This window comes from Sylvia atricapilla, chromosome 11, assembly GCF_009819655.1.
Source record: "Sylvia atricapilla isolate bSylAtr1 chromosome 11, bSylAtr1.pri, whole genome shotgun sequence".
NCBI lineage: Eukaryota > Metazoa > Chordata > Aves > Passeriformes > Sylviidae > Sylvia > Sylvia atricapilla.
This window is the reverse complement of record NC_089150.1, coordinates 22,014,326-22,036,423: the sequence shown is the minus strand read 5'-3', so window position 1 is coordinate 22,036,423 and position 22,098 is coordinate 22,014,326. Positions and strand designations below refer to the sequence as shown.

The following is a 22,098-nucleotide window of genomic DNA, read 5'->3' as shown; positions in this document are numbered from 1 at the left end:
CGGAAGAATCCCGGGTGCCATCGCTGAGCTCCGTGGGCAACGGCTGGGCGAGCGGGGACCCGGAGGCGGGCCCCGCTCACTCCCACCGGCCCCGCCCCCAGAGGCCACGCCTGCTCGATGCGGCCCCACTCTTGCCCCAGCGCGTCATCCCCTGAGGTCACTTCCGGGGCGGACCGGAAGCGGCGCGCTGGCGGTCGCGTTTAAACCGCGCAGGGCCGCGCGGCTGCTCTGGCCCCGGGGCCACATCCCGCCAGAACCCCCCCCGCCTTTACCTCCCGCCGACCGCCCGAGCTTCCCGGCCCCGCCATGCCTATCCGCGCCCACTGCACTATCTGCTCCGACTTCTTCGACAACGAGCGGGACGTGGCGGCCGTGCCGTGTGGGCACACCTTTCCACCAGGCCTGGTGAGCGCCGGGGCGGGTGGAGATCGGGTCGGGCCGGGCCGTGGGGTGTCAGCACCTTCTGTGGCTTCGCGCGAGGGCTCTGAGGAGTTCACGGAGCTGCCGCAGCAGTCCGAGGGTGCTGTGCTGATTAACAATGTGAACGGGCTTCCCCGGGGGGTGATGGAGTCGCCGTCCATGGAGGTCTTTAAGGAAAGGCACTTGGAGTGGTGGTGATCGGTCATAGGTTGGACTCGATGCTCTCAGATCTTTTCCGACCTAATTGATTCTGTGTTTCTGTCGCTGTGCTGCCTGCAGGCTCCCTTCTCCAGAAGAGCCGGTGTCACAGGGTATTGGAGAGAGTAGTGTTGGATTATGGTGAAGCCACCCTGGCAATTCCGTGCTTTTTGGGGCGGTGTTGCAAGTGTCTGTGTTGAAAGGAAGTGGTTCTTCTGAGGAAATAACTTAGTGTGGGGAGAGGGTGGGCATTTGCTTTCCTGGCTAACAGCTTGGAGAGGACCACGGGTGTGATTGTCACTTCTCACTCAGCAGCGCTGCTCGGGCATGCTCTCTTCCAGCAGCCAGCAGAGCAGGGGAGAGCTTCCAAAGGTAACCTGCCAGCTCCAAATCGTTACCCTGCTCCCAAATAAACTTTTCTAGTGTGACGTGATGGCTTGGTTGCAAAACGCATAGTGGCTCTCCTGGGGAGCCTGGCAGTTTACATTCATCGTCCCAGTGCAGAGCCCAGCCCGGTGTTCCTCACTCCGCAGATCCGTGTTCAGTGGCACCCTTGGAGCTAACTGGGCTGGGGTCTCAGCTGTCACATCCTGATAGAGGCAGCTCGTGTGTGGATCCACTCGGCTCCTGTGAATCTGTGGCTGTTCAAAGCTTGTCTCTCAGAGAGATGTGAGCTCTGCAAAAGCTATGCCCTGTTAAAGATAAGCTCACATGCTAAATTCACCAGGAATTGTCTTGGAGATGCGGGTGGAGCATGCGTATGGAACACTGAGCTCCTGCCAGCCACACCGCTGGACTGAAGGTTTGCAGTTTCTGCTTTAGTGTGTGATGAGGAGTCAGACCTGCTGTCTCCTGGGGAGCTGGGGGATGGCCCCCCTGGAAACAGTGCTCCAGGACGTTAGGAATTTACTGTATGTTTCCTTTCTTTCTCAGGCCTCCTCCAGTGGTTTGACACTGCACCAAGCCGGACATGCCCGCAGTGCAGAAACCAGGTAAGCCACCCCCTGTGCACACCTGTGGCACAGTGCCCTGCAATGGCACCAAGAGCTGTGGCCTGGGGTGATGCCGGAAAAAGGCTCATGGTAAAAGCAAAGGGACTTTCTGTCACTTGGGACTCCCCAGGGCTGTGAGGATGAGCTCCTACAGCTCTTCTGGTTGCAGTGGGCTGAGGTTGCCCTGCCTCTGACACTGAAGCTCCTTTCAAAGGGGCTGTAGGTTTTCACAGCTTTTAATTAGGCTGGGTAAGTATTGGCATGATGGCAGGAGGGGCTGCAAGGGGCTTAACAAGGACACCTGACTGGTGTTTCTGGTATGCCCAGCCCACTGCTGTCAGGTGAACAGCCCATTCTGCTGCATGTGGGCCTTACAAACCCCTCCTGGCTGAGCAGTACTCAACCCTGCCTTGAGAAAAACAATGACTGGGGGAGAGAAGTAAGGATATGGATATGCTCTGCTTCTGAGATAGGAAGCCAAGACTTGGGTTTCCCTTTGCTTTAACTGGGACCTGAATGTCTTTGAAGTCCCTTGTGTCACCAGCCTTTATGCCACCAGTACATCGTGGCAGATTAGTGGCTGCAGGAGATGTTTCCTTGCTCTCAGATGTAAATTTTAGCCAGCTGCTGCTTGGGCTTAGTCTATGTTCGTGCGTCTTTCTCCTCTCAAGGTCTTGGCCCTTGTTCCTTCCCTGACTTGTTGATTCTCTCTGTTTCTCTGCCTCTTACATCTCTGGGTTACCATGGAGTTATCGCGAAATAACATCTTATGTGGCAGTAACCATGCAATTAACTGGTGTCACGACTGTATATAATACTTAAAACACAAAGCTGTAACTGCATGGGGAGGTGTGGAGAGCTATCAAATTCAATTACAGCACCTTCTGCCTGCAGAAAGCAGCACATACTTCTGTCTTAGGATTTGGCATCATGTTAGCTCAGCATCAGCTGCTTGGGGCTGAGCTGCCAGAGAACAGACTGCGCTGGATTCAGAAATGTCTGAATCTTTCTGCTGCAGCTCAGGAGCCTGGCTGGAGTCACACTCCCAGAAACTGAGCGGGGGGTCTGCTGCTGTGCTGTTGAGCCAAAACAGAGCATCACCACTAATGGTGTCAAACATGTGATCTGATTTGCCTTTCATGGCTTTGTCACAAGACAGTACCTTCTCCCCCTCCATCTGTCCTCCATATCCGTCATTTCCATATTTGTGCCCATCAAGCTTTTCTGTCTCCTGTGTTTAGGTCAGCAAAAGACACATCATCAATAAGCTGTTTTTTGATGTTACCCTGGAGGAGCAAGCGGCACCAGATGCTGAGACCTTGCAGGTAACTTGACAGAGGGATTCTTTCCTCATGTGATGCTTCATCTTCCTGGAAGAGTGGCCTGGCCTGCTGGTCCTCTGCCAGAAGGTGCTTCCCAAGCTGGATCTTGCTGTGCTCATGTTTCTGACCTGAAGCATATCAGTCTCTCTGGTGATTTAGCATTCCCCCAACCAAATCCCGTGTGGTGACTCAAGGAGCCTCCTCTACTTCCTGCTCTTCCTTTTGCTTCTCGCTTTACCTGGAAACTTCCTGAAACAATCACATTGGACTGTTGTTCTTCACTTGGGAATGAGAGTACAGAGCTGTTCCCAAAGGCAGGAGAGGGGAAATCCCAGATGCAGTGAATTGCTGCTGTTATCTGTGGCTTGGTTGCGTGTGATCCCTGCTAACCTCTCTGGAAAGAAGGGGCTGTTGGAGGAAGTGCCTCCTTCTCCTCCATTCTGTGCAGGGAGGTTATTTGTGCAGATTGAAGGATGTGGGGCAGGGTGATGATAAAGTCATGATTCCCTAAGAGAGATTAGGAAAGGGACTGCCTGAAGCCACACCAGCAGCAGTGAACAACGTGGAGGTTGGTTCCTGACAGGATCCTGGCTGGAGCTGGGATGCTGGGTGATGTGCCAGGTGCCACCTTTGGGTGCAGAGAGTTGGGTGTGGGTAGGGATAACACAGAGTGGCTGTTCCATGTTCTCCTTTATGTAGTGTGGACGAAACAGGGCTCCTTCTGTCTTGGAATTATCTGTTCCAATAAAAGGGTGGCTGGTTGACCTTGGCATAACGGGATGCTTGTACCCTCTTGTGTTTAGAAGTAGCATGTGCAGCAATTACCATAATTAGTGGTTGCCATGACAATTCTATATGTACTTTGTATGTCTTTAAAATAAAGCCAGCCAGACTAGAATGTCAGTAGTGCTGTCTTTCTCCAAGATCACCAGTAACAAAACTGAAGGCCAAAGTGTGCTGAGGGATGGAGGAACATCTCTGGGCACTGGGAGTTGCGTGCCCTTGCAGCAGATAAACGTTTCCTTTCGTACATATTGAGATCTGTTCTCACAAGTGTAATGAGGTGGGTGACTTGGAAATGGGTTGTCTGGGGAAAATTGCCCTAGAAAATATTCCTGTTTTCTCTCACCCCCACCCCAGGATCCAAAATGGGTTCCCCCAGCCTTCTGCTCCAGGCAGGTTATGCAGAGCTGCCTTGCCCAAGGGCAGGACTGTGGAGCTGCTTCTGCGCAACAAGCTTAATGGTAACTCCTCCTGCTCCTATAAATCTTGTCTGTTTGTCAGAGCAACATTTAGCCTCAGTGTACAGCCTGCTTAATGAGGGCTCTGAGGTCACCAGCTGAAAGAACCCAATACTTTTCTGGGTAATCAGCAGCATTAGCTTGTGTGGGTATTCACTGCTGTGTGCACTGTACAGGTTGCTGCTGTGTTTGTCACCAGTTTCATGTAGTGTGCTGCCTCATTTTTGGAGGACATGGAGTACCTTAAGAACACAGATGCCTTGTTCATAATAGGTGAGGGACTATTGTGCACCTAGATGTGATGTCTGTCTGTAATAGAGTGTCTGATTATGGCCAGGCAGCAGTTCAATGCAAACACATGGTTTGCCATGCCTGGGCTCTTCAGAGGATAAGAATTTCTGACATCCTCAGCCAGAACCAACTTCACCTGAAAAAAAATAATTCCAGGGTTTGTGATGAACCACTGCCTGGCCCTCCAAGAGCCTGGGCATAGAGTGGTGTTCATCTCTGTAATCAACTGGAACTGTATCTGTGCAGCTCACATCTGTCTTGGAATGAGCATTTGCTCTCCTGCCATAAAAAGGATGTGCTAGAAAGCAAAGTGTGTGGCTGTGGTCTGCTTGTCACCTTGGGGAGACAAGCTTGGGATTCTCTTCTGAGAACAAGTCTTTGGCACCCAGTGAAGTGATCAGAAGAGCTCCTTCATGATCTGAAACCCTTCTTGTTGTTGCAGAATTAGCTGAATTATCTTTTGAAAAGTAATTGTCTTTGTTACTGTTCCTCACTCTTGTTTCTCTGAAATGTTTACAGACAAAGGAGTGCTGGGGCTGCTTTGCTTTCTGTCGCCAGGCTAAAACTTCAATAGAAACACCAGAGGGAACTTGTAACCCTAGGGTAGCTGCAGACCACAGGCTAAATGTCCAAGCATTTCTTTCATTACTGAACCTGGGTTTAGCCTGTATTGAATTTAAAGATGGTCCTTGTGAGCAGAACCATCTCCATGTGGCTGTTCCCAGAGCAGGAAAAGGGTCAGTTCTGGGGTGTAACACCTCAATAAGTCTGTCAAGAGCTGCTTTGTGATCTGGGGAATGCAGAGTTCTTCCAATGGAGTTTCAGCTTGGTGAAGAGGAGGTGGGGGACAATTCCTGCCTGTAAACGTGCTGGGGAAGTTAGAAGCCTTGGAGGACAGCTGTCTGTGGTCAGGATATAAGCGTTGATCTTGGGAAAATTCAGTCTTGCAGCTCAGCCTGGCAGAGAGAGTTTGTCTCAGAGGAGAGAAAATTGGGAGCAGCTTTTAGGAGCTGTGGTGGAGGATGAGGGATTTCAGATTAAGTTGATGAATGAGATAATGTTACATAGCTGCCTGAAGTAGCTTAGGGTTTCTTTGCTATCATGATAATTAGCACATCTTGTGAGCTCACTAATCGTTCCTGAATAGGACTCTGAGGAAGCTACTTCAGAATAGTTCCTGCAGCAGAGTTAATTCCACATTAGCCCTCCAGCAGTTGTGCCCCTTGGGGCAAATCCCAGTCAGCTCTGCTAGGCTTTGCATTTAGTCCATTCTGCTTACCAAGCTTTACATCCCACATTCCCTTTCCTGCCTTTATTGTCACTTGCAGAGCCTAGCTCCAGTCCCATCAGAGCCGTGGTCACTGCTGGTGCTATCCTCGGCTCAGATTTGCATGTAGCATTCCGGGTTGCACAGATTTGTGTGCCTGTGTTGGCATTTTATTGTGGTTTTATTCCCTGCAGTTCCTGCCTGACTTGTTATGTGCTTTCCTCTGCAGTTCTCTAACACAGCTTTTTAAGTCATCTTCTGTTGACTCTTTCCTGCATATATTTTATCTCTGGTTTTATTTTAAATATACATATAGATATAAATAGCCTCTCTTTTAACCTCTCTGCATTTCCTTTGGCTATTCGCCAGCCTTAAGTTATATCACTTCATTTTCTCTAATTTAAACTACAGGGCATTTGTTGCCTCTTTCTGATCCTTGATGAAGGTGTTAGAAATATTTGATGTTCCTCAGATGCTTGTACCCAGGAGATGCTGTGCACTCTCAGTTGGCATGTTATGGATTAGTTTCTCAGTGATCTGTTTCCAGCCATTCGATTGAGCTGTTAGCTCATATCAGCATCCTGAACTGCAGTGACTTCAGTGCCTGTCAGCATGTTTGAGTGCATGCTTGGTTACCTTTTCAGGTGTTTGGATGTGCTCTCCTGTCTCCCACCTGCATCTGATTTAAGTTCACTTCAGTTTAGAGAACTCTCAGTGATCCAGTTAGTCTGGCAGCATCCCTCCCTTATTGCCGTGTTTAGGTAAAACATTATAAAAAGTGTTCTTGCCTGACTTCCTGTGTTTCCCTGAGAGCCTTCCAAAATTATTCAGCTAAAACAGGATGACTGACAGTGTGAGAAACACAAGGGTGACAAGGCTAAGATAAAGCTGCGATCCTCTCTTCTAGCCCCGAAGAATGCCAATTGGAGGTGCTCTCTCTGTTCCCTGTGACAGTCTGGGCTTGTAACTCTGTGCTTGTTGTTTCCATGTTCCCTCCTTAGTACCTGCCTGGTCCAAAAGTCCTGCTGGGAAATCTCTTGGGTTTTTCTAAGATCTGGTGAAAGCATCTCCGCAGGGCATTTCCTAATGGGGTTCTCTGTGTTGTTTCAGAATGAACTGGACAAGGTGAAGGCCCAGCTCTCCTTGAAAGGTGAGTTCCTGCTGCCTGCAGGGGATTGGCAGCCCGCAATTTGCAGCTCCTGGCTCTACCTGTGCCAGGTGGCTTGCTCAGTTCTGAGGATGCCCTGTGCAGAGGCCACCCCTCTCTGAAGCCAAGGGCATGGTTCAGGCTGCAAACTGTTTCTCTAGAGCAACTTCTTTGGAGTTTTTTTCTGAGGTGAGAACACCTACGGTGATGTAAAACTTATATGACAGAGCCTGAGTCCACAGCCTGGCCCAGCTCTGCAGTAACTCAGGAGTTCACTGTGAGTTTAGACAAGTAGATGCATTTTTTTGCCCCCTTCTTAATCATAAGCTTACAGAATTGCAGCAAAGCTCTATCCAGAGAAGGCTTGAAAGTAAAAGCCTTGATTTGCTTGCTGCGAGACTCACAGCTGCATATGGCAAAGGCTCATTCCCTCCAACAGATGAGAGGGTGAAAGTGGTGTCCAAAAGCAACAGTGGGAAGGCTTTGGATTTGTTTGGCTGTTGCAGTGCCACATGTGTCATGCAAAGAGCAGACGGAGTTCAATGTGCATGCACTTCCATCTTCCCATCTTTAATTTTAGAGGATGTTTAGGGAGGCAGGAAAAGCAAAAGCCCTGGAGACTTGTCGATGGGTTTTAAGCATCGTCTGTAGGCAGCCTGTCATCAGAACATGAGTCATGAGCAGCAAAAGGAAAATGTCAGTCTGAGTGACAGAAATCCTAAAACATGCTAGCAGAAGGGGGAAAAAAATGTTTAAAGAATGCTGGGGGCTCACCCACGCCCCAAGAGTTGTCTTTCCTCTGTGTTCCTGCATGCACGAGACAGACATGAATAGCCACTAGATTGAGGATTTAGTCCTTAGCCTGAGAGCAGAACTAGATGGTCTGCATGTCTCTATTCTGAGGCTTGTTCTGCCCGCTTGCTTGAGTTTAGTGACTTGGTAGAGAGCCAGATCTTCTGGGGAAGGTGGCTGGGATTCTTGCTAGAATATTATCCAAGAAAAACTGCTTGAAGGCCTGCTAATCTTCTCGGCTTCTGGTGAGTAGAGGTTGGATTTGACATTCCCTGTCCCATTCTCTTTTCATACTGGAAATGTGAAGCTCCTTCCCACCTCCTTTGCTGTGGGTACTCTGCTCTGCTGGTTCTTGTGTATAAGTTCTCCATGTGAAGCTGTGCGCTGCAGAGGAGCTGTGGAGCTGCCAGGCTCTGATCAGCCTGCAAATGGCTTGAGGTGCCGAGCTCTGAGCAGACCCAGAAGGCTCTGTGGGAGGCACTTGAATGACTGAAAACTCATTCCTGCAGCACGGAGGGTTTAATTCCTGCCATCTGCCTCTGGGGCACTGGGAGTGGGAGGGGAACCCTAATTCTTTTGGTGGGTGTGGGTCCCTGCAAATGCAGGGAGCATCTCCGCGCTCCTCTGGTGGGAGAGGTTATTCAGATCAATGGAGAAGCCACCCGCGTGCTTCTGCTGGACACGTTCCTCCCTTGTTCCTCGGTCCCCACTGATTGAACAGTGAAGCTTCACTGCCTCATGCTTCTGCAGGATGTGGAGGCAGAATTTGAAACTGGATGGCTTGCAAGGAGAACAAGCTTTTTGGAAAGGCATCCTTTGGCTGTATTATTGCCAGGCTGTTTTAGCAAAGACCGAAGATGCTGAGCTAAAGATTTTACCCTCCTCTCAGCAGGGTTAGGTGGAGGGGTTCCTGCTTTCCCTCATTACCCAACTGCTTTCAGCTTCTCAGTGATGCTGGCTGTTCCCTGCATGGGTCTGGCAGCTCCTGATGATGGTTGTTGCTTCCTGAGCTGTCCTTCCTTTGTCTCCCCAAAACAAATTGAAATCTGGTGGTGTTTTCCACCACCTTCTCTCTGGTGTCAGAGGCATGTGCTTTGCTCCTGAATTGCCGGGGGAAGGGACAGCAGGATGCAAAGGTTTTGTGATCCACAAAAAGTGGGCACCTGGGGAATCTACTTAAGTTGTCATGTGTCCTGCGGTGTCCTCAGTGTCACTGCCTCCTGCGCTTTGATGTAGATGCTGTGGTTGGTGAGGGCATGGGCAACAGCTTGGTGGACCCCTGCATAATAGCTGCCAATGCTCACAAAGGGGTTCTTGACACATAAGATTCCATGTGGAGAGGATGGATACAAAGGTCTGTTCTCCAGCTCTGTGACAGCTTGGTGTAACTCGAGAGGAATTATTTCCTTGTGCAAGCCTGGCTTTGAGAAAACTCAAGAGTTAAGATACATCATCTTAATGCTAGCAGGGCTGGTGCTGGAAAGCTATTAAAGCAAATTTTTTATCTTTAGTAAAGGAATCTTGAAGCCTGCTGGCACTGAGAGAAGCAATTGCTCAGTACAGACCCTGGTACAGACAGCAGTTGAGAAATGGCTCTCTCCAGAAGAGCCAAATCCTGGCTGCCTGGAACTGAGCCTGCAAGCAGTCTGTATGCTTCTGCTGTGCTGCAGCTGGGTCTGGGTTACCAGGCCATGACCTTTCTTCTTCTTTTCCAGAGAAAGAAAAGCGAGAATGCCAGGCTGTCTGGACGGGCTGAGGGAGACTCTGGATGTGCGCAATGCCACGATAGAGTCGCTCCAAAGATGCTGGGAGAGACAGAGATGCTGTGTTCCTCTCTCAAGGTACTCTTCCTGTCCCCAGGAGGACTAACCATCATGCAGTCAGTGTTAGTTCGGTTGAAGATCTCTGCAGATCCTGCTAATAACGAGATTGTGCTGGTGGGATTTTGGGTCTGGTGCATGGGTTTTCATTTTGGTTTGATTAATTGAAGCAAGTGCTGTTGCTAGATTCAAGGTCTTGTTTGTGCTCTGCTCGAGGTGATTCAGGCATAAAAAGCTTACAGGCCTGTGGTTTGTGTTACAGGTGCTCAAGGCAGAGTATCCCTGGTGAGGAAAATGCCAGCCCAGCCTGAGGAATGCGGCTGAGCCTCGAAAATGGAGTGGCAGTGCTGGTCATAAAGGTGATAGCAGGACTCTAATGTGGGAGCTAGCCCCAGCACCCCGTTGCTGGTTCCCTGAGATAGAATGTTCTGAAATGGGTTTAGGCCAAGCAGGATTCAAGGAAAATTAGTTTTTACTTTGATTGGAGAGAAATCAAACTGAAAATATGGAGGGGGAGTTGCAGGCTTCAGCTGAGTGGGATCTGATCCAGCTAACTCTCCTGTCTCTGTTCTGTTGCCAGGGCTTTGCCTCAGTTAGGTTAGTAATGTTGTGAAGTCCAGGGATCAAATTTCCTCTTGTGCTTCAGTGTGCAGTGACTCAGTGTGTAGTCATGTACTATGCGTAAACAGCAGGAGGAAGAGGGTAAGAGCAGAGCAGCTTTGTTGGGATGTCTTGGAGCAGTTTTGCCTTGGTGCTGGCTGGGCAGTCTGTGCTGTGTGAAGGTGATGTGCTTGTCTCAAGAAGGTGGGGTGCAATCAAGTGGGGTTTTGAGCTGCAGGCTGAAAAGTGGGATAGGTATCTACTGCACTTCCCAAACTGTCTGACCCAGTATTCTAAACTGCATCATGTTTCTTGACCTGCAAGGCCAAGTGGCCCAGAGACAGCTTGTCAACATGTCACAGTGCTGTCATGCTATCCACCTGCACCTGGGCTCTTTTGGGAGGCAGCATCTGGGAATCTACCTGACACCATCACAGAGAGAGTAAGGAATTAATGCCAGGCAGGCCTCGCTGTGAGCCAGCTCAACTGTTTTTGCCCAACCATGAGATCATATCCAATCTGCTTGCATGTAAAGGCAGCCTGGATCTTGGCTGTGCCATAGATGCTGGTGTGATTCTGGATAGGTCAGTGGCACAATACTTCTGATGCTCCCTACTCCAGCAGAAATAATTGTGACAGTGGAAGCTCAACTCAGCATCTCAGTGCTTGGTTTTCCTGCCTTAACACCTCTGGAGGAGGCTCTGTGCTTATCTTCCCTGTTGCAAAATCCTCTCTATGCTTAAGTCCCTTTAATGAAAGCTGGGCAGGGCAGAAGGATTAGCGACCTGGAGGTATCTTTTCTGTTCATATGGGGTTTCCCAGCTGAATGACAAGCACTGTCTTAAACTGCATCATTAAAGATTAAAGCACTAAACTTCTGCAGTGAAATACAGGCTTAACTTGCTGTGAAGCAGGTTAAGGCTGTGAGCTGGTCCTGTCTTCTGCTAGCACTCTGTTTGCTGCAGTTTCAGCTTGGCTGAAGCTGGGTACTCTGCTCTGAGCAGGCACAAAACACTGCTGTGGGGATCTGAATGCTGAGAGTTCTGGTTAGGGTTAAGCCAAAGGCAGATTCCATTAAACAAGAGTGACACATGAGCCTGCAACACTGTCCCTCCTCAACTTCCCAGTGATTTCACAGCTGTTTGGTTTCTGTGGCAGGAAGTGGATAAAATCCTTGAACTTCTGTGTGGGAAGGAGCTTTACAAGGCAGTGATCATTTGCCAGGCTTTCCCCCAGAATCAGCACTGAGCTGAAACCAGAGCCTTTCAAAGTTGCTGTGCAAGATGCCCAGGCACACGCAAACCTAGACAGCACAGATGCATCAGAATGGTGCTAATTCAGCTATTCCCATCCTCTGCCACACTGGAGATGTGTGCTTTTCCAGCTCAGCCGTGGTTCTGTGTTACTGCTGGAGAGGCAGTAGGCTGCAATAGGCTGGCAGCAGGTGAGAGAAGTGCCCAGATGGGTGTCTGGTTTGGCTGAAGTCTCCCAGAAGAGACCCACTCATTCCTGTCTATGCTCTGAGAAGCTAAGGGAGGAGAGTTGGGAGGCTGAAGCAATCGGCTGTGCAGGGGGGAAGGCAAGTAGCAAGGTTTGCTTGCTGTGGACTCCTTTGCTTTGAAAAACAAATTGTCACTGCCGCATACAGGGCAATGTGCAGCCCCTCCAGCACTCCCATTACAGAGGGGCTATGACATGGTTTCAACTCCAGCCTTGCCTTGTGATTAGCACTGAGACCCTGCTGTGCTCATGGGGAGCAGAGCTGGGCGTACAATGGAAGGGAGCTCAACTCTCCATAATGCCGGGCTGCTGAGGTGGAGACAGCATTTAGAGCTGATGTATGCTCCCAGCTGCCCGCAGTGCGCATAAGCCGGATGTTTCTTCACCAGCCTCTGCAGCCTTACTAACAGTCTGTGTGCTTGCTTCCCTGCAGAAGCAGATGAAATTCCTGGAGCAGCAACAGGAGGATAACAGGAGTTCAAAGGAGGAGGCCCGCCGGCTGCGAAACAAGCTGAGAACCATGGAGCGGTGAGATCCGGGGAGCTCCCTGGGCCTTGCAGGCTGGGCTGCACACCTCTTCCCTTAGAGGGGAGGCAGGAGGGTCCTCCTGGGCCTGTTGCAACACCCACCTCAGTGTGCTGGATCATCTTACCTGCAAGGTTTAAAACAGCTGCTTTAGCTGCCCTGCATGCCTCTTGCCCCTGCTATGTTTGCAGACAGCTGCTCTCATTAAAGAGCAGCAAGGCAGGGTACTGGCCTCATCTCTAGTGCACTGAGGATGGCTATATGCCATTTCTGTTATCAGAGGATGCTGGGGCAGAATGCCAGCCCAGGAACACAGTCAGCCACAGGGCTATAGGGATCAAGAGCTGGGCAACAGTTCCATGTGCTGTGTGTGTACAGCTGTCTCTTCTCTACTCCAAGTAGTGCTGCTTTTCCTCAGTGAAAAGCCCTGCTTGAGGTGAGGGAGCTGTATCTCTTTTCTCATGTCGCCTAGAGTGCCTGCAGGAGAAGCTCAGGCTGCACCAGCCCCTTGAGGGGGAAGCAGGGCTTTTGTCTCTTTCCCAGGTGTGTTTGTGATTCATGAGCTGAAAATGTGTTTGCTTGTGGTTTTTTTTTTTTTTTGTGCAGGATTGAGCTGTTGCTTCAGAGCCAGCGCCCGAAGTGGAGGAGATGATCAGAGAGATGGGAGTTGGGCAGGCAGCGGTGGAACAGCTTGCGATCTATTGTGTCTCCCTCAAAAAGTAGTGCTGCAGGCTTGGCACAGCTGGCTGGTGCTGTCCTGGGGGAGCCCAGGGAGAACCCTCTGCCAAGCACCAACAGGCACACGGGCTCTCCGGGGCTCTCACCGCCTCTTAGGGCTTCCACTGGTTTTTGACTGACAGATCCTGGGGACCTAGTTTGGAGCCTGTCACGCTGAACTGTTCCTCTTGTCACTGTAGTGACATGTGTGTCACCATGGGAACTGTCTCTAGAGTTGTCAGTGCACCTATGAAGTGATGATGATAATTCCCTCTGCTTTCCTCTCATGCCTGGGGGAAAGCAAGCGGATGCAGAGTTCTGGGTTGTGCCCTCTGCAGCACTGCACTGTGCAGCTGTGGCCTCTGGCAAAACAAGCCTGCTCTGCTGCCCTCCCCTACCTGGATATCCATCTGGTCCTGCTGGGGAAAAAACACAGCTTTTTTTGTGTCTGTTCTGATGGCAGCTGAGTAACTGCAGCTTTGGTACAAAGCTGTAATGAGGCAAGTGTCCCTGTGTGTAATTGGGAATGAATGTGCATGGCCAGTAGTGTGAAGTCTCTGAAAAGTCACTTAAAGCAAAGTCCCCTGTTTGCTGCCAGCATGGAGGCTGTGCTCTGTTTTCTGTCTTTTTCACTGGCAACTGAATGTCTCTGGTTCCCATTTTGCTGGTGGTACCCCATGCAGGTTTTTCTCTCCTGTGGTATAGTGGAATATGTGACACAGTGTTGCTACACTCACTTATCTTTGTTCCTTAAAGGGCATTGTGTCTCCTGGGTTTTCTCTGCAGGTCCAGAGCTTCAATTTAAGGGCCTTGGCTTATCTCTGAGAAGTTCTGGCTCAGCTGTCTTACAAACAGTGTGACTCTTTGGGTCTCTTTGCAGGGAATATGAGAACTTGAAGGAGGCTCGGAAGATCTCTGGTGAGATGACAGAGAAACTGAAGAAGGATGTTTTCTGTCAATAATAAGGTAAAGGGAGAATGTGCCATTGCCAGTGTAAAATCTGGTCTGTAGATCCCTGTCCATACTGAGGCCCAAGGCCTCTGCAGTGACCCCCTCCCACATGATAGGTGCAGGTTTGTGGAAGGGATCAGGCTGGGGTTTTTGGGCCAGGATGTGATGTGGTGAGCAGGCAGCTCATGAGCTGTGTCAGTGAGGGTGGTCTCTGGGGATACTGCTGGTGGCAGCATGTGCAGAGCCAGCCAGAGTTTGGCAGAGAGCCTGTGCGGGAAGACAGAAGCACACAGGTGCTCCACTGCTCCCACTGGGTTCTGGAAGTAGCAATTCCTTTATCCATCTACACTGCTGAGCACTCCGCTGCCAGCTCCTGCTGCAGAACTGGGCTCCTAAGGAAGTGGGAAGGGGTTGGAGCCAGTGTCCAGTTGAGCAGGGCTTAGTCTTGGCTTGGCACATTCAGTCACACCCAGCCTTGTGCCTTCAGACCAAGTGAACTGGGCCAGGGCTCCCACATCACGCTGTGCCGAGGGAGAACAGCTTCTCAAAGCACAGTGAGGACACCCAGGTGGCCCTGCACAGAGCCTGCCTGGGCTGGTCCTGTCCTGGTGCAAAGCTTGGGGATGCTGATGTGGCTCTGCTGCTTGTGTTCCCTTTGTTCCAGGCCTGGCTGGGGTCTGTTAGCTCAGGTCAGGCAGGACTGTCTTTGTCTATTCTGGTAACCCATTCCTGTGAAAAGCATGTGTGTAGCCTCACTCCCGAAGGCACAGGTGTTCCCTGGGGCATCCCTGTGTCTAGCCAACAAAGTGAGAAGCTGTGGGTAGATTTGGCCTACTTCTGGTACTTTGCCATAGCTGCTGTCCCCTCAAATGGAGAAGGAGGTTTTCAGATTGCTGTGCTGTGCTCCCCAGAGGAGTTAATACCCTACACAAGGTGCTGATGCTGGAATTGGGCTGCTCGTGCCTGAGTCAGACCCAAGCTGTGATGGCCAGTGTGGGTCAGGAGGATGCGAGTCAGTGCACAAGGGACTCCCGGCTTGGCTGACAGAGAGCTGACTGTATCCACAGTCCATGAGCTGGCCCAGCCTCCTGGACCCACTAAAGTGTCTGAAGTGGTAGCAGTCCACTTCCTGACCCCTGCTGCTGGCATGCTTCCCTGTTGAATCAGGCTTGTCCATGTGCCAGCACTGCTGATGCACAGCCATCCTCCAGCTGTGGTTTGTGATTCCTGTGCTGTGGTGTGTCCAAGTCCTGCAGGAATTCAGAATGCAGCCACCAAGTGTTAGAGCAGGGAAAAACTGTTGCTGTCAGGCATAAATGCTGGGCAAGCAGCCTGGACATCCCTCTGCAGGCAGCTTGTGGAATTGGGTAGGGATTGGATCGCGCTGATACCGGAGAGATTGGTCAGACTGACACGGAAAAATTGAGCCCTTAAACAGGGGAAGTAGCATGTGGTGCACAGCACAGTGCTCTCACAGGGCTCTGCAGTCCCCCTTACCCGGTCAATGTAACCCACACTCTGTTGTGTTTTGCAGCTGCAGAAAACTACTTCAGAGTTGGAGAAGACAAAGGAGGAGTTAAAAAACACACAGAAAGATCTGAAAGAATGCAGACAAAGAGATCTTGGTGAGAACTATCATTCCTCATGGCCAGCTGCCAGTTACTGCAGACTGGTCTGCAGCTGCAAAGCCAGGAGTTATGCTGGCTTTTGCTCGGTGACTAAATTTCCCAGCCTATCTCTGAGCTTCACCTGATGCTGATTTATGGAAAAGGGGCAAAGTACTGCTAAATTTTTCCTTATCTCACTGACTGCTTTCCCTTTTCTCTCCAGAGTTTGAAGAAGAAGATAGACATCCTGCAGGATACTCTAAAAGTCCCATCTGTAACCAGGGAACACTCAGTCGGCTAGTCTTTGAAAGGTTAGTGAGCTGCATCCTCAGGACACAGTACAGGCTAGGAGGTGACAGGTTCAAAGCCAGAGCTGACAGTTTAACTATCTGAGGAAAACAGATATGTACTAGTCTGCCAGGTGTTGCAGAAGTATGGCTATTTTGTTCCTTGTATCCTTTGGTTTACATGGAAACCCTTAGTGGGTTTGGGTCAGGAGGGTTGGAAGAGTTGCCTGAGTTTTGGTGAAGTCCTTTGTCACTGTGCTTTTCCTAGGAAACATCCTAAAGATGCTCTTCTACTTGCTTTAGAGTTTGGCCTTGTGATGAGCATGCACTGGTGTATGGGGACCAAAGATTTAGCTGGGCAGAGGAATCTAGCCTGAAAAATGACATCTACTTTATATCCAGCCTTTCTCGAGGAGCCTCTGCCATTACCCCAGTAGAGCAAGCTGGGTTGTGTCCACAGAGCAGCAGTGTGTCAGTGTGACTCAGGGTTCTGAGTGCTGCTGTTACAGAGCTCAGCATTTATGGGGGACATTTAAACTCTGGTGTTCAGATTGTTCTTTCTTTGACATGTAAGCATGAGCAGGCTCTGCTCCTGCTGCCACTGCTGTCTGAGCCTCAGTGTTGTGGGGTGCAGCTCTGCCTTCCCCTGGGGGCAGGTAGTGGCTCAGTGACTGATGCTTTCTGGCCTTGCAGCCCTGTTCCCATGGAACTGCAGCATCCCAAAGCTCCACCGCCCGGCCCACAGTGATGAGATCAATCTAGATGCTACTTACGATGTGGACACCCTGAACACCAGCCCTGCCCAGCTCCTTCGGCCCTTCAAAAGGCAGAAGCTGGATAAAAAGCCGTGAGTTTTCCCTGCTCTTCCTACTTCTAAAGGAGATCAAAGTCTCACTGCTTTGGAAGTTGCTATGTGAGATCAGATAGCTCTCCAGCTGCCTGATAGTGTGCTGCAAGCTTGTCGTCATTTGCTTGGCCTTGTCCTGTCCTTGTCAGCTCCACTTGAACAATAAATCTCTGCTGATTTGCTCCTTGGGCTCCTTACAGGCCTCCTGTGGTAAATCTGGCGAAGAAAGTTCTGAAGGAAACGGTGGAGGTAAAAGGACTAATCTTGATTTTTTTCTGTGTCGCCTCTTTGATTCTGCTGTTAATAAGCTTGGGACAAAGAATCTATTTTCTCCCTTGTGGCCATAGACTGGCCCATCTGTAGAAGCAGTCTGTGCTTCAAAGTATTTTTTCTTGATGGTCTCACAGAAACAGTGTTGCTGCCTCAAGTCTCCTTGAACCTGGGCAGGAGAAGGGGAGGGTGGGGACCCACCTGCTTCTTGCTGATGATTGTGCCCAGATGTGCTTCACAAACCCCACCTGGAACTGACCAGAGTGTGGGGCTGTGGGGTCAGCTGAGGTGTGCTTCTGTTGCCCAGGCTTGCTGGGGGCAGTGTCCTGCCTCCTGGCCCTGGTTCCGCATAAGCCCCAGTGGGAGGTTGGAAGCTGCTGGTTTTCAACCTGACATGTGGTGTGGCAGTAACCATTACTTTAAATAGCTGTCTGTGTTATTAGCTGCCTATACATGGATTCTGTTCAGCAGACTGTACTGGTTAAAGGGCTTTTCTTGTTGTTTTGTGGGACAGAATGGGGCAGATGATCTGGAGGATGATGCTCTTAAAGGACTCTTGCCAGCATTCATCAGGAACTCTGTTCTCTCCAAGAAACCATCTTCAGGTGGTTTGCTGGGTTCCCACAAGAATATGGGTGCGGTGAGTATAACTGTCCAGTTGGTGAGTGTACCCAGGGCTGGCACTGCCACTTCTGTCCTGAACTGACCCTGAAAGAGGAAGTGAATGAGGCTTTTACCTTGCCACATACAGTGTGTGGAAATAAATCTCTGAGCATAACCTGGCTACTTTCCAGTCCTGCAGAGCTCCAGGGATGACAGATGCTCATTCCCTTCCTGGCAGCAGTCTAAGTGGCTCTCAGTGTCCTATTCCTCCACTTCCCTGGAGCTTAGAGTGTTCTCCTTGTATTCCTCAAGCCCAATCACAAAATCCTAAGCCTTGCTTGGCTTGTCTGAAAAAGTGCCAAATATTCCCAAACTTTGTTAATACCCATGGGTTTGTCTTTTTCCAAAAGGAGGGCTTAGTGCAAGTACTGAGTGTTTCCAAGTGCCTTAGCCCCTCTCCTGAAGCTGTGGTCTGCAAGACTGCCCCTTCCCAGTAACCAGCATGATGGGAGGTAGCCAAGGCTCTGTGTGCTGCTCCAGGCTCATTTGTTTGTCTCCTAGGTGAGGACGGGCTACGATGGCATGGGAGGCAGGACAAAGTTCATAGAGCCAGTATCCTTTCCTGCAGCTTATGTGGCAGTACTGATGCTTTGGGCACCTAATTTTTATTCCTTCTCTTTGGTCTCAACAAAAACTGGAGTAAAAAGGGAGTAGCATAGAATCATGGAATCATTGATGTTGGAAAAGAGCTCTGAGATTCAAGTTCCAACCATTAACCCACCATTAGCAAGTCCCCCACTAACCCATGTCCCTAACCAAGATGTCTGCATGCTTTTTGAACACTTCCAGGGCTTTCACCACTTCCCTGGGCAGCATGTTGCAATGCTTGACCACCTGTTTAGTAAAGAGATGTTTCCTAATATCCAGTCGAAACCCCAGTTTTGGGAAGTGTTCCCTGACATGTGGGACAGGCATGTGTCCGAGCTCTGCTCCTGTGAGAGGGTAGCAAAGGCCATCCTGTCTTGCAGGGAGTTTTCCTTGGATGCAGATGTGTGGCTGGGTCCAGGTTCAGTCTGGGCTGCAACAGGTGTTGGATGACTTGTCTTCCCAGGGCGCTGATCTGTGTTTCCTTGACGGTTTTGCCTCCAGACAAACATGGCAGAAATCCGTCCCTTATTAGTTAAGAGCAGAAGAAGGTCTCCAGACCAGCGTCTGCATCTCCTTCTGCGTTTCCTCCGGCAGCAGCCAGGCCAGAATGGACACTTTCCTGCTGGAGAGTTCCCATGACTTCCTGGGAGAGGCTTGGAAAAGGCTGCAGGGCAGAGCACACTTGCCCAGTCTGGCACAAGGCAATGTGCTGCCTGGGGTACTGTTTGCAAAGCACTGATGCTGCCTTGTGGGTGAAATGAGCTGCCCTGTGGAGAATCCTGCCCCTGAAGCAAGCCTCTGGAGCCATCCTCTGGCTAATGCCTAGACTGAGCTACCCTCCTCATTTTACTGTTCCTTCCTCCTGTTTTCACGCAGAATTAACAGGGTTTTCTTGCCTTCTGGCCTCCTCAGAGATCTGCAGTTGCTGCTGCTTTGGGCACAGGTGGGAACTGCACTTCTGGATGCAGCCGACAAGCCAGAGGTGCAGGAAAGGTGTCTGGGATGTCAGTCTGGAGAGCAGCAGGGGAGAAGGACCTGGAGCCTACTCCATGCCTGGTGTAAATAGTTCCAAGAAGCTTACTGGAGGAAGAAGTGTGTAGAGCAGAAGTGTGTGGCTGTGGAGTGTCTATACATTATCATCAAATTAAACACCTACCCTCAACCACAGGCCTGTTGGGGCTGGGGAGATCCACAGGTGGACTTGGAAACTGTTGCCCTGCCCTGTTTTGGGCCACAAGGTCCAGAGTGGTCTTGCAGGCTTGGCAACTGAAACTTCTGACAAAGGAAAGTATTGAGGTGACCCCCTGCTCCACTTGGAAGCTGAGATAGTTGTGCTGGTGCGACCTCTGACTGTGTTTGTGGCATGTGTTGGTGTGAAACTTGTGTATTTATTTCTGTTTTTTAATGAGTGTATTTTTATGATGTTGGTAACTGTTCTGCCTTGTGATTAGAGGGTCTGGAATAGCTTGGAGAAGTGCTGAAGAATGCCTCCTTTTGGGGGAGGAATACACTGGTGGGGCTGAACCTGTCTGGTTCTTCAGCTTGGAGCTGTGGATACAGAAGAGCCACACCTGAAGCAGGGCTGACCAAGCTGCAAGGAACACATGTGTTGAGGCACCTAATAAAGCCCTCTACTGTACAAGTTTGACATTCCTATTTCCAGCTGCTTCGGCTGTAGTACCTGGACTGGCTAAAAATATGTTTTTAGGAAATAAAATATTACTGTGCACACTTGTTAACCCAACTGCCTTCTGAGCATTTTCCACATTATTGTACCTCAGGGTGGAGGTCTGAGCTTGAGTGCTGAATGTAGGTAGGGTGTCGGATCTGCTCAGCCCTTCAGCTTCCTTTGGGGAGACAGGCCCCTTGTGCAGAGACGGTGACAGCGCTGGGGTGAAGCCAGGGACAGTGATGCCCATCCCCAGGGAAGCGAACAAGGCAAAGCCCTGCAGAGCATGAGCATGTCTCACCTGCATCAGCTGAGGCTGACTGCAGAATCAAGTGGAGTAGGGGAAGTTTAGAGGAACTAGGAGAAGATTCAGAGGGCTGTGAAAAAAATACTTGGGGGAAGGGAGGGGGGACTTAATCAAGCAAAGTGAAGTCTGCAGAGGCGAAGCCTGGGAGAGGATCTGCAGAGAGCCTGCTGTGCTCTGTCCTTGTCGCTTTGAGGTAGGTATCAAGTGTCTGTAAAATGTGGAGACTTGCTTTGGATCTCTACAGTTCAGGAAGACCTTTTTAAGAAGGCAGCAGTAAAGGTGTGGGCTGGTGGGGGACATGGGTGTCTATGCTGGAGTGCTAGAGAGCAGGTGTTTTGTCTTGCCCATAAAGGGAGAACAGATCCCAGCCTGCCGTGGAGGGGCTGAGAAGGATGCTTTGACACCATGGCAAGTTAAACTGAGGTTTGAGCACCTTGTCTGGGCACCACCTGCACCAGCACTGCTGCTGGCAGCTGCCCCAATCTACTGGGTTCAAGGTGGATGTTTTGAGACCCCTGTGTTTGTGGGACACATCACCTCCGGAAAAAATCCAAACAAACCAAACTTTTTTTTGTGTGTCCTGCCACCTACTCTATCCTGACCTCTTTCATTCACTCCTGCACTATTACAGTCCATAGACTTGTTGTTGTTGGCTTGTTTCTGGTGTGTTTTTGTTCTGTTTGTTGCGTATCTGTTGCCCCCGCCCAGAACTGAAGCTGTTTTGTTCTCTTACCCAGTACTTTCATATCCTCCAAAGCTTTTTTGCTCCTGTATTACACCTGCAGATCCCCACCTGCTCCTCGGGGGACAGCAGTGACCTTCAGTACCAGCATCCCCTTCCCTGGGCTGGGGGATACAGAAGGGATGGGGAAAGGGCAGAGGTCTCTTGTTCCCGAGGCTTATTGGAGCCGGTTGCTATTTCGGTGTGCTCCGAGGTGAGGCTGGATCCAGTTTCACGTTTTATTTTAGGATTTAGCGCGTGTGTGTTGACTCACAGCCCATAAAAAGCAGCCGCCAGCACTGCCTGGGCTCGGCTTCGGCAGGGCTGGCACGTCCCGACGCAATTTTTGGTGCCCGCTGGGGTCCCCCCGAGGCGGGGTCCGGACCGTGGGAGCCGCAGGATGGCAGCAGGGGACCGGCTGTGGCAGCGCGTCCCTCCGCCCACGGGTACCGGCACTGTTAATTACTGCCCCTCATTAACGGCAGTGGGCGGGAGGCAGCCGCAGCGGCACCGCTGCTCTCTGACCGCCATGAGCAGCCTCTGACCTCACACAGAGAGAGAGTGACCATTGGCTGAGCGCTGCATGACCTCATGGGAAGGAGGGTGCTGGTTGGCTGAGACTGGCGCTTAGGGACAGTGTGTGAGCCCGTTGGTTTGGCACTGTGATGTAGAAGAGCACTGGTGGTCAGTGGCTGGGTTCTGGGTGACTGTGGGAAGGACAGGGTGATTATTGGCTGAGCTTCCATTGCCTCATCAACGAGCCTGTGACCACACAGGAGGCGTTGTGCTCATTGCCTGGCTGAGAGCCACTGCCATGTTCTCATCAGGTAGCTGGTGCTCATTGGAGAGTAGCATATGACATTGCAGGGCTGCCTGTGACCTTACAGGGAGCAGGCCAATCACTGACTGACAGAGTGTGACATCACAAGGTAGTGCATGGCCTCACAATGGCCTAAGACACTCACTGGCTGACAAGGTGTGATGTTCTTGGACAGCCCATGACATCATGGAGGAGCTGGGTGCTTGTTGGCTGACATGGTTTAATGTCCCGGAGGCAGCATCTGACATCATGGAGGAGGCAGGCTTGTGCTTCCAGGAGCAACACATGACTTCATGGAGAAGGGAACACTTCACTGATCAGTGGTGTATGACATCCTGCAGCAGCCCGTGACCTCATTGGTGAGCAGGCGTCATTGGCTGCTGGGTGTAACCTCATGCGGACTTGCGCGCCCATTGGCCGCCGGGCCCTGACGTCACGGCAGACGGTCAGCTCCTTGACGGCCAGCGCGGGAGCTCGCGTGGCGCCGCCTGGCGGGCGCGAGCGCCAGCGCTACGCGGCGCCGATTGGCCGGCGGG

The 22,098-nt window shown here is 50.9% G+C and overlaps 1 protein-coding gene across 1 annotated transcript; it reads left to right on the top strand.

Annotated features, from left to right (window-relative positions):
- Positions 1–271: 271 nt before the first annotated feature.
- On the top strand, positions 272–19,789 carry TRAIP (TRAF interacting protein). Its single transcript, XM_066327053.1, is given in 29 exon segments — positions 272–400; positions 1,270–1,272; positions 1,552–1,610; positions 2,852–2,935; positions 6,842–6,881; positions 9,386–9,412; positions 9,415–9,471; positions 9,474–9,511; positions 12,024–12,118; positions 12,722–12,747; positions 12,750–12,834; positions 13,713–13,775; positions 13,777–13,798; positions 15,318–15,383; positions 15,385–15,408; positions 15,614–15,671; positions 15,674–15,701; positions 16,371–16,395; positions 16,397–16,524; positions 16,725–16,773; positions 17,309–17,434; positions 17,959–18,009; positions 18,547–18,583; positions 18,586–18,624; positions 18,627–18,646; positions 18,958–18,986; positions 18,988–19,057; positions 19,059–19,085; positions 19,087–19,789. Coding segments are annotated over 29 exon segments (1,491 nt in total). The 5' UTR covers positions 272–306; the 3' UTR covers positions 19,108–19,789.
- The last annotated feature ends 2,309 nt before the right edge of the window (positions 19,790–22,098 follow it).